We start from the raw sequence: 11,989 nt of genomic DNA, 5'->3' as shown, positions 1-11,989 counted from the left end.
TCCAGAATTCCACAGAGAACCGACACTCCCAAAATAGATGTACAATAGTTTCTTCTTCAGATTTACAAAATTCACATTTATTATCCACAGACGCAAATCTTGAGATAGATGTGTTAGTGGGATAAATATTATGCAATATTTTGAAATGCAGTTCTTTCACTTTATTGGGGATAACAAACTTGTATGGTAGAAGCCATGTTGATTCCCAGTGAATGTTAAAGTACAAAGAGTTCCGAACAAATTTTCCCCGTGGAGTGATTTTCCTTTTGCTGTAGAAGAAGTTCCTTATATGTTTATTGGTACATTTATGACTTTTAATATTTACTCCATTAACAAAGAAGGTTGGATCCAATTCTTGACTCTCAAAGTGACATTTCATTAGTTGAAGAATTCCACTAGGTATAGCATTTATTACCATTTGATATTCTTTATGGGTGCCCACACAGGTCTTACCAACTGGTTTATCGTAACGCTTGCGTGTCGTGTGTTTATCGCGCTGCATTATGGTTCTTAGAGTCCGTTTCTGATCTTCCTCGATTGTACTCGAGCTGTGTCTGTGCTGCACAATGATGATGTCTTCGGGCAGCACAGCGTTGCAGACACCTGATTCTGGGAGCGGAGGTTTGTAATTTGGCTGAAACTTTGTCGCCAGACGCCAAACGGATTACGTTTTTACCCCATAATGCTTATAAGCACTAGCTACGTGCATAAGCTAGCCAGTTAGCTTGTTAGCATGCTAACTTGCTAGAGTTCTGTTGCTAGCTAGCTAGCTAGGCTCCTAGTATTCCCACTATTGTTGTCATATAACTAACGTTAAATAGTTAAATTCACGGACTTGTATAAAGTTCTGTTTCGTTCATTTTAGGAAACAAGAGGACACCGTGTTCGTTTTACGGCTGTAAGCGGGTGTACTCCGACATGACAGCTCTGGAAAGCCACATAAAGGACCACGACATCCCAGCGCAGTCTCTTCCAGGTAATAGCTCCCAGTTCTCCAAGTAAATAAGATATTTCACCAGGGTTAGGATTTTTTTGGAAGGAGAGGGGGACTGATATTAGGATGTGGGAACGTTTGAGCCCATTATAATTTATTAAATTATCATTATCATTGATGCAAAGAGAAATGTCAATCATTCTGATTTTTGCAGAGACGGAGAGCGTATGTGTATGGTAGGAAATAAAATAGGCACAGGCTAATTACTGCTAACTAAAATGCTAGTTAACATTAGTAATTAAACCTTAACAGCTAATGGAAGTCCAAACTGTTCAGTAATTCCTCTACTATGAAAGTAAGTCACGTGGTTATGACACAATCAGTAGCCTATTTTGCATAATTTTAAATTAAGCAAATACATTTACATTTTACATAATTGTAAATTAGATGTGAATGTGTTTGTAAAACTGTTTAATCAGACGTACTACAACCATGGTGCAATGCACCTCTCCTTGTTCTTGTAAGAGGGTTTTCACGACGAGTCATCAGACCGGAAGTCGCCATATTGGAGGTACTCGCATCACAACAAAGCACAGGCACTGAAGTAGATCCCGAATGTTGTCAAGGAAAATGGTTATTATTGCCGTGTTTTAGGTTGTAATAGGTAAGACTGAGAAAAATCCTTTGGAATATTTCAACTTCCAAAAGTTATTCAAAACCAGGAAGAGGAATGCCAGAATTTATCAGAGGAAACTAGCCGCTTGTGGTTGGCAAAGCTCAGACTCACTCAGATAGTGTAGTGTAGATACCAAACTGGTGCTCTTTGAAATGAAAAAGAAAAAAAAATGATTGAGAGTCACTTGGCAACACCTTGAGAATCACAATGACGTCATACAGTTAAGGTTAGGTTGATTAAAGACGTTACTGCATTACTTGCTTTGGCCTTTACAACACAACGGCCGTTAATGACTTGGTACTGCGTCTCCTTCACTCATCCGCACACCGTCTGGTTATAGGTCTCTAAATCTTTATAGGATTTAAGGTCTGCAGCTGTGTATGGGCTCGGCGAGAAACGAGGTAGTTGACTGTATCGGGATATGCAACTGAAGGGAGAATCACCGGGTCGTCATGGATCTAAGAAGAGAGAGCCATCTCGTAGGGATCTGCACCGCCAATAAACTGCAATTTCTCGAAATATCGCGCCTTTTCTTGTAGTCCGGGTCTGTCTCTATAGGCCTTTGCATTTTGGATGCTTTTCTGTTGTTTAGACATGGCAGCGTTCACTTAAAGTATCCAAAGTGCACAATACTCCACTGTACTCCGTTCAGTTGTGTACACAGAGTATCTCCAATATGGCCGTGCATCCGGGTTGCTGCCCAGGACGTGACGTCGGTGAAAACCCTCTAATTGTGCATTGTCCCTGTTAAAAATAAAAAAAATACTATACATTACTGAAAGAATATATTTTAAATTTGTCATGAATATTCCATGCTTAGTGTCTTCTGCCGGACAACACTAACCTACAATACACAAAAATACTAGTACAGATAGCACAGGCGCAAGCATTTCAAGAAATAGTTTTTTATGTTAAATAAAAAATGAAGGGTTTATCAATCTGGATTCAATTTTTAGATTTGGTGTGATTTGGGTTGGAGATTTTCAACCCACTATTTCTTATTTTAGTGTATTATAGAACTCATGAAGTGTAAGGGATCATTGACCTATTTGGATGATTCTGGGAGGAAACGGGTGATATTGGGGTTACGGGAGATGAAGCGACACCCCAGCAGGTAATCGCTGTGTGTCCCGTCCTTTAGGAAAGGTCTTGCTGTGCTCCACTGTCGGATGCAGTGGTTCCTTCCCCAACATGCAGAAACTGATGGAACATATGAGGCATCATCACAAACCCAACATATTCTTCCTGTGAGTTGGTCTTCATCATACTGTCCTTGCACTCTCCGCTGAGATACAGTGTATTCATTAGTCAAAACACATGTTGTACTGTGTATTTATTTGTAAAATGTGTCACACTGTGTATTTAGTAAAAAAACCAAAAGTTTTGAGTAATATAGAGCTGCAAAGATTAACCAATTAGTTGCCATCGCCGTCATTTCCATAATAAAGGAATCTATTCATAAGAAATTCTTTTTTTATGGAAGAAAAGTACAAATCCATCTTGTTAAATGTGAACATATTGTAGTTTATTCACTCCTGTGACAGTAAACTGAATATCTTTGAGTTGTGGACAAAATATTGGAGGACGTCAGCTTGGACTTTTGGGAAACACTGATCCACATTTTATTTTATTTTTTTTACCGTTTTCTGACATTTTAGAGACAAACCAACAAATCGATTAATTAGGTCTGGGCACCAAATTCAATACTTTAGACACCAACCAAATTGCCTCCTTAGTATTGAGTATTGAAAAATGCCTTGTAATTTAATACCTAAGGAGTAAATTTCAGTGTCAGTGAGCCAATAAGCATGCAGCATGCTTCTACCAAGAGCTAATGTCTGTGATTGGCTGTCGAACGTTACACGTCATAGAGACACGCAGGAACTACTCTACGTTACGCGCAGAGACGGGCTCATGTAGCAGGAGCTGAAAGATTTGTGCTGTAATTTTTGTTAAATTTAATTTTAAGCCCAACGATAATCAGCACAGCGTTAGTAATAATGTGTTGTGCTCATAGACAGTAAAAGAAATGGACAATGTGACCTCGTTGATTTCAACGGAGACCAGTGAAGTCCATTAGAAGCACTTTTCCGGTCATGGCTGAGCGTTACTGCGCAGCCTCCAACTGAGTTTGACGACGTAGATGTGACGTGAGCAACCTGTCCGAAAGTTGTAAGTCTTCTGGTAGCTGTGCAAGAGAAATCTCAATCATTCCCAATCAGCAGAGACGGAGAGCGTAGGTTTATGTTAGGAGATAACATAGACACAGGCTTATTACTGCTAACCAACATGCTAGTTAACATTAGTAATTAAACCTAAACAGCTGATGTAAGTCCAAACTGTCTGCGAGCTTCTCCTGACAATGCGGTAATTTTTCGACTATGCGACAGTAAGTGGCGTGGTTATGACACATTCGTTAGCCTATTTTACGGAGCCATAAGGTTACGGAGCCTTTTATACATTGTCGTGTTTTTTTAGAAATAAATAATAGTCTTTAAATGCTTCAGATGTAAAGTTATTTGTTGACAAAGTGATGTCAACAGAATGCTAACGCAGGTGAGTGCTTGGTAGCATCACGTTGGCGCCATATGAGCTACGCTTTGTCGAGGCTGCCTTACCCCCTTGGTTGTGCTGTGTATTTATTAGTAGAAGTGTGTCATACTGTATATTCATTTGTTAATAAAAAAAAGGTTTTTTGAGTTATGTAATGTTGCTTCCTTCTGTGTAGGTGTGAGAGCTGTCGCACAAAGTTGCGATCCTACCGAGGCCTCCTGACTCACCTGCACACCTGTTCCAAAGTGCCGCGGGGCAAAACGAAGACGCCCCCCCTGCCCGCTGCGACCAACCCTAACGCGTCCTTCGCCGCTGCGGACCAGAAGCCCCCGCTGCTGGACTCGGTGTCCTCACCCCAGCAACTAACCTATCAAACCCCAAACCCAGAGGATTCCTTCCCTGCTGCTGATGAGAAGCCAGACCCTGCTGCCCACCTTCTCCTCAGCCCCCCCTTCCTATCCAACCTGGAGACCTCCCCTCCCCCGCAACTCACAGAGGCTGATCTCCGGCCTCAAATCAAGGTCGAAGCCTCTGATGTGCCTATATTGTCCGGCTCAGCAGCAGCTCCCGACTCACCTGATGCCCAGAGCCAGCATCTGATACAGACCAGGTCCCTGGAGCCCGTCCATCCTGGTCCAGAATCAGCTCCTCGCTCTCCCCCTGGGGCTACCATTGTCTGGAAGAAGGGTCAAGGTGAGCCTTTCCTCACACTAAAAGCCCATATAGGCTCCAAGCAGAGCTTTGCCTGTGTGTTTGGGTCTGCATCTCTTTTAGAGAATAGCTGTGTGTGTGTGTGTGTGTGTGTGTGTGTGTGTGTGTGTGTGTGTGTGTGTGTGTGTGTGTGTGTGTGTGTGTGTGTGTGTGTGTGTGTGTGTGTGTGTGTGTGTGTGTGTGTGTGGGGTAGAGAGAGTGATGGGTCAGACAGCTGCCTCCTTCATGGACACACGGTGTTCCAGAATGAACACAGGGGAAACTTAACGGATAGTAGCTGTTTTCTGGGCATTTAAAAGAGCCAGACTTGTACATTTACAGAGAAAACACTGTTATTGTGCAATATGTAACAGCAAAATAATTCCTGTGTTGTCCAAAAAAAAGCCTGGATATAACCAACCAAACGTTTTGAGCTGTTAAACTAAACCGTGAGCAAAATAGGAAAGATATTCTATATATAATCTTACCTTAATTATAACTTGTCTCCTCCTAGTTGTACTACAGCACTTACTGTTAATGTAATGTATCCTTTATTAGTCCAGCAAAGGGAAATTACTATTAACACTCTGTTGTTATTACACACATTACACACAGGCCTGAATTACACAAACATGCTCAGGACCTACACATGCTCTAAAAAACACAAGTTTGCAGACATTACCTTATTTAATTATTACATTAATAGATCTTTTTGTGTCTGTGTTGTAGTTTATTCGGCTGCTACTAGAGACTAATCTTGCTCCTCCAGGTTGGAGGACGGCTCGTTTTGATAAAAATGAATTTATAGCTCATTGTTCACCTTACTAGGTTAGGAAAGATGCGTCATTTGTGATTTAATATCATTTTGCTATGGAGTAATTGATCCCAGAAGTTTGAATCTCTGAATATGTTTCCTACTTTGCTCACGTTTATTAAACCGAGAGTACGGATAATTTTATTTTTTTATTTCTCAGCTGACCCCAGGGGGGAAAAACAATAGCGCTCAACAGTGACCGCCCACTTTTTGAACTGCTTTTTCCCCTTTTCATTGATTTTTTTTTTTTTCTGGAACCAAGCCAACCAGCTCTAAGATGAATCGTGACCATAAAATGCTAAAATAAGATGCGGCGCAAATTAACATTTTAATAACGGAAAAATAGGCATAGGTTCAAGACTGTGTCCAAAAACTATCAAAGGCTAATTGGAGACGTCGCTGTTACACTTTGGATTGTGGGTAGTGTAGTATTTCTCCATGAGGATTGCGAATAAAACATGATTTTCATGAGTTAAATATCCTCATGGAAAAAAGGAACCACGCTGTTGAGCTTTGTGGGATCGGAGTAAAATGGACTTTGTTATGACCTGCCAATGTTCAGGTCACGGAAAAACATTTGAAATTTGAAATTGGTGTGTAGTGGTGGGGGAAAAAATCGATAAAGAATAGCATCGCAATATTTTCAGAGGCAATATTGTATCAATACACTGGCGCCAAGTATTGATCTTTTATTATATACGTGTTGGTCAGTTGTCTGCTTGACAATCCCATTCTGCAGCAATAAAATTGTGTGATAAGTGATATGAACAAAGAGAGAAATGTATCTTATTAGATGAAACAGATGTTGACAAAGTTTCCTTTTGGGGACATCATTTGAAGTTGGAAAAAGGGTAGGAAATTGTTATATATTGCAATATGTTTAATATCGTTGGTGTAAATGCAGCACTTCTGTTCAGCCAGTAATTTGTGCTTTCATCCATCAGGTCAGGTCTACAGCAGACGCATCCTCTGGGAGCACACTAGAGGGCGCTACACGTGTGTGCAGTGTGGCCACACGGTGACCAACCGCAAGGAAATGACTCAGCACATCAGCACCAAACACAGCGGCAACAAGCCTGCAGAAGACACGGGGAGCTCTGCCTACAACACATAGGGTGGAGCAGGAGGACACATCACTGAGTGATGCTTTGTGGATGCACATGTTGTCTTTACGTTGTCCTCGAGGACTGATGGGTTCCATTTACCTCGGGAGCCAGAGCCGGGAATGACATCACAGCCGAGGGGAAGGGGTTCCATTTAACGAGTCTGACTTCACTGTGGGGTTAGCCATTGTTAGCAACACTAGCAGCTAACAAGGCACCAGGCAGTTTTTTGTGCATACAAACAGCGTAGCAACAGACCAAAGTTGGAAAGGAGTGTGTGTGAGACTGGTTTAATGAGACACAAAAAAGACGGATGTGCTAATAAACTATATGTTACGACAGCTGTCACTTACTGTAAGGTTTCCTGTCTTTCCAACTCTGAGATCTTTCAGACTGCTGGGTCATTATCTGTAACATATCCTCTACGCATTTGAAGACGTCGTACCTTGATTTTGTACATACGACTATTCTTTTAATGCCATGTTGTGGACATTTATTCTAGTTTTTTAGGCTACTTTACGGCAAATGACGAGCTGTTGGAGGTTGTTGTCATATATTTGAACTGTAGAATTAATATAGGGAAACCATTGAGTCTGATGCAGACACTAGATGAAGACATTAGTTGAATAGTACACAAATCACTTAATTCAGCACTCTTAGTTGACTGTATTACAGAGGTCTTCATTATGGTGTATGAATGTTTTAGCCTGAAACGGAAAATAAATCTTAAATAGTGGAGGCTCCAGTCTGTAATGTTTTCTTTGCATAAAAAGAACATCTTTAAAAACAGCTCACAAATATAGTTTCACTTTTCTGAAAAGGTTATTTCCTAAAGCAGATGGTTGTTTTTAGTCAGACAAGGGGAAATACTTAATTTGATTAGTCCACATTTGGTGTTCTAGTGAATACTGGGGGCGGCAGATGTGACGAGATGGATTTTATGTATGTGAAATTGCGAGGACCCAGCTGCTGAGGAAGACGATATATCAGGCTTTGGATACAAAGTACTGGTTGGTAGATACATTCACTGTTCATTTGGTCTATTGATGGGCTTCACTGGCACTATGAAACATTGTCCTATACCTTAACTCAAACTTTCAGAGGCTTATTGATGCCACACTTTGTTCTTGTGCTGGATCCTTTCCTTTTGATGGCGTTTCTTAGTGCATGTTCCATTTCACATGTACTTCTTAAATTCTACATCAAACACATTTACAAGAAAGAAAGGTCAAAAAATGCTGTTTTTATTCGGGTCAGAATGAGCTGATACAATTGCTCAGAGTGCCAAGACATATTGGTCAGCTCTGGTTAGCCTGCATTCATCCAGACATGCTCCTCAACATCCTCCGGGTCCTTGACCTCCTTTCCACTAGCATTACTGCCAAGCAGCGAGCATCATGTTAATGAACAGACAATACTACATGACAAGAGGTCCCACTTGAATTATTAGACATAACCACATGCAGACTGAAGTGCTTTTTTTTTTTTCTTTCAACAAACAAATCCCATCACATGGATCAAGGAGTCATTCTCGATATTCTATATTTAAAAAAAAAAAAAAATATGGAGACTGTCACATTGGTCATAACTATATTCAGACAGGTTTGACAGCTTGAGCAATCCAATCACATTTGAGGTTTTTTTTTTTTTTTTAAAGATGTAACGCTCCATCTCATCTTACAACACTGCAGTTTCAATCTGTAAATTTCTGTTAATAAAACAAAACCTAGAAACTAACTGGAAATTAATGTTTTTTTATTTTCACATGGCAGGTTATCAAGAAGAAGAAAAACCCTCATAGTAAACAAGTGCATACAAAAAAGAAAGATTAAGTGCCGACTGTCCATCCCCAGGTCAGGCAATGTTGACTTTTTTTTTTGTTTCATTATCACAACTATGTTCAGCTCAGTTCTCTTGAGGCTTTAAAAAAATCTCTTCTGTTCAGGTACGTACATCTTGCCTGGCGGAAGCTTCCGGAAAAATAAACTGTTGCCTCTGCTCATGTTGCCCTGGAATGAAGAGAAGACGGAAGAAGTGTTTAGTGGTGGCTGGTGGTTACAACATACGTGTTACCAAACGGCCAATTCTCAGCATTGTACGTTGGAATTTGGAAGTAAAAAGAAGTTTGACGTCTTGTTATGTTTCAAAGGAACAGTTTCTGTGACTCCTAGTGAGAAACCTCTAAAATACACGGAGTAGGAGCCGAACAACAGAACTCTGTCAACTTGTTTTTACTCTGACTGACGAGTCCCAGCACTCCTGTGCATACACGTCAACAAGCGTCGAGCTCCAAGCCAACTCTGGTGTGAATGTTTGGTCTGCACCCGGGTTGAAATGAACCGGACCGTACCGAAAAGGGCAAACACACTATTGTTATTTGGGTTGAACCAAACAGGTTAGTAGTGAAAGCAGGTTTACATTAAGCCAAGTTCTGGTTTGTAGGTTTTTTAAATTTAAAAAGTCCCATGACATGGTGCAATTTGGATGCTTTTATATAGACCTTAGTGGTCCCCTAATACTGTATCTGAATTCATTTATATAGACCTGTGTGGTCCCCTAATACTGTATCTGAAGTTTCTTTGTATATGACCTTAGTGGTCCCCAATACTGTTCTGAAGTCTCTTTTATATAGACCTTAGTGGTGCCCCTAATACTGTATCTGAAGTCTCTTTTGTATAGACCTGGTGTCCCCTAATACGTATCTGAAGTCTCTTTTATAGACCTTAGTGGTCCCCAATACTGTTCTGAAGTCTCTTTATATAGACCTTGGGTCCCTAATACTATATCTGAAGTCTCTTTTGTATAGACTTTAGTGGTCCCCTAATACTGTATCTGAAGTCTCTTTATATAGACCTTAGTGGTCCCCTATACTGTATCTGAGTTCTTTGTATAGACCTGGTGGTCCTAATACTGTATCTGAAGTCTCTTTTATATAGACATTAGTGGTCCCCTAATACTGTATCTGAAGTCTCTTTTGTATAGACCTTGGTGGTCCCCTAATACTGTATCTGAAGTCTCTTTTATATAGACCTTAGTGGTCCCCTAATACTGTATCTGAAGTCTCTTTCCCAAAATTCAAAGTGAAGGCTGGGGGTGTGGCCTTGACCAACTGCCACTTTGGTCATTTGAAAGCTATGACGTATCTCTCTTTCTCATGGGTGGGCCAAATTCTCTGGGTGGGCATAGCAGAGAAAAGGAAGGTAACCTTGCCCCTCATGACCTCATAAGGAGCAAGATTCCAGATCGGCCCATCTGAGCTTTCATTTTCTCAAAAGGCAGAGCAGGGTACCCAGGGCTCGGTTTACATCTATCACCATTTCTAGCCACTGGGGGACCATAGGCAGGCTGGGGGAACTCATTAATGTTAAGAAACCTCAAAGTGAAATTTTTATGCCATGGGACCTTTAAATGCCTGAACCGACTGTGGTGCTGATGATTTACCTTGGCATACAACAACGTGCTATAGTGCCAATACCTTGACTCAGAACGTGGCAGGAACCTGCGACTCTAGTATAGTATAGTATAGTAGTAGTTTGTAGGGTTGTCGGTCCAAGCTGATGACGTGTACTTGAATAAAAAGGGGACTACGTTACCTTTATCATTAATTTTCAATAGCTGCAGTCATAAGCAAAAATACCTCTGCCTAGTTTAACCGACAAGACACAATCTTCTCCAAAACCTTTGGCATCTCTATTAAAATGTGCTGCTTTATATTACATGTAGGGTTGTCAATTTATTGTTCTAAATTCAAACTTACTTGAATCTGGGGGATTTTCTTTAAATTATTAATGTATTATATATCATCATGCTTATAAGTAATTATGTGTGACTTTTTGAGAAAGTGTTAGCCCCCCTTACAAACCGTCTGAACCTGTGAAAGAAACGCATCACCAAGCACTGAGGGAGCTGCAATAGATTAGGTCCGTTTTTATCCTCTGCTCAGATTGGAAAAGCCATCAAAGCAATAATTGCTATATAATGTAAATAATGTGTACACACTGTACAGCACTGTGATGGTTACTGGTGACTATACCAAGGTTGTTAAACCTGGGGTTGGGCATCGTCTGGATTTAAACGCGTCTGATTCCAATTCAGATTCTTAAATTACGTTTTTTGAGGGGTGGAGTTGAACTGGGTTAGCCAGACCCACATCAAGATGTTGGGTCTGGGAACTCCCCCATTGGCAGGGCTCAATCCAAGGGGCGGGTTAAACGGTTGTCTTTCAAATTCCCTCTGCACGCAATAGGATAGAGCTACAACCAACCAGAGCAATGAAGAAGGTGACGTAGTCAACGCGGAGCTAGTTGATAAGATAAAACTTTCGCCGTATCCGGTCGGCAAAACTTTGAACACATCTTCATTTTTTAAGAAGGTCTTCAGTGCCGTTTTTGTCTTTGTTCTGTTCTCAAAGAAAAGCTTAACTCCAAGTCTTCCAAAGCCGATTCCACAGACCACTGTTCGCCAGCAGCAGCAGCCATCTTCAGTTTTCAAGCAGCAGGGAATTCACGCTCAACTGTTGCAACTCTGCCATCATTATGTTAAGCCCGCCCACCAACTCTATACACGATGTGATTGGCCTGACCATAATTTGGTTATTCCAGCTCGCAAGCCAGCGGAGAGTTGCTAGACTGACCCTGGCTGCAAAGGTAGCCGCTAGGGTGTGTCTAGATTTCTAGGCTAGTAATGGGATAAATGCTTATTTCACAGGTAGAGGGAGATTTTATTTTTGACTCACTGGAGATTCAGTTTTAATGGGCTTTTTCAACGTGAAATAAAGCCACATTTTAGAGCGCCTCTTACTGTGCTCCAGCGCCTGCTGGAAGTAAGGCGGCGGCTACAGAAACCAAAACCTGCGTGGTAAATTTGCAACTGTAGCCCGATTCAAAACCCAGTTTTCCACGTACGATTCAAAAAACAAAACCAAAAACCCTGACTAGTTAGTTACAATTTCAAGATGGAACAGAGCGGTCCTTGATGCCCAATCCTAACCCTACTCCTGTGCTTAATGTGACGTCCGTGTCTATACGGTGTAGGTGTATAGGTGTTTGGCGTGGGATGTTTTTACCTCTCTGCTTAGATGCCTCCAGCAGTCCACCCAGGTGGGATATACTGATGCATGGGGGGGCAGGCCTCCAGCAAGCCTGTGAGGACAGCAGAAACATAAAAATTAAGCATGAATGAAATTATGAGCATGGCTCCTTTAAGAACAGATTTAAAAA

The 11,989-nt window shown here is 41.2% G+C and overlaps 2 protein-coding genes across 2 annotated transcripts in view; one reads left to right on the top strand and one right to left on the bottom strand.

Annotated features, from left to right (window-relative positions):
- Positions 1–479: 479 nt before the first annotated feature.
- Positions 480–8,316, top strand: znf414 (zinc finger protein 414). The gene is made up of 5 exons (XM_032519082.1): positions 480–621; positions 866–976; positions 2,752–2,857; positions 4,339–4,856; positions 6,612–8,316. Exons 1-5 carry the CDS (start codon positions 567–569, stop codon positions 6,779–6,781), a joined length of 960 nt encoding a protein of 319 aa, XP_032374973.1. The 5' UTR covers positions 480–566; the 3' UTR covers positions 6,782–8,316.
- Positions 8,002–11,989, bottom strand: part of mtch2 (mitochondrial carrier homolog 2) — a 13,616-nt gene continuing 9,628 nt past the window's right edge. The window contains exons 12-13 of the mRNA XM_032519083.1: positions 11,836–11,911; positions 8,002–8,779 (exon numbers count right to left, since the gene is read on the bottom strand). Of these exons, the coding sequence (XP_032374974.1) occupies positions 8,693–8,779; positions 11,836–11,911 (163 nt within the window). The 3' untranslated portion in view covers positions 8,002–8,692. The remainder of the gene's footprint in view (positions 8,780–11,835; positions 11,912–11,989) is intronic.

This window comes from Etheostoma spectabile, chromosome 6 (genome assembly GCF_008692095.1).
Source record: "Etheostoma spectabile isolate EspeVRDwgs_2016 chromosome 6, UIUC_Espe_1.0, whole genome shotgun sequence".
In the NCBI taxonomy this organism is placed as follows: Eukaryota; Metazoa; Chordata; class Actinopteri; order Perciformes; family Percidae; genus Etheostoma; species Etheostoma spectabile.
The sequence above is the reverse complement of the archived record's forward strand: the minus strand, read 5'-3'. Positions and strand labels throughout refer to the sequence as shown.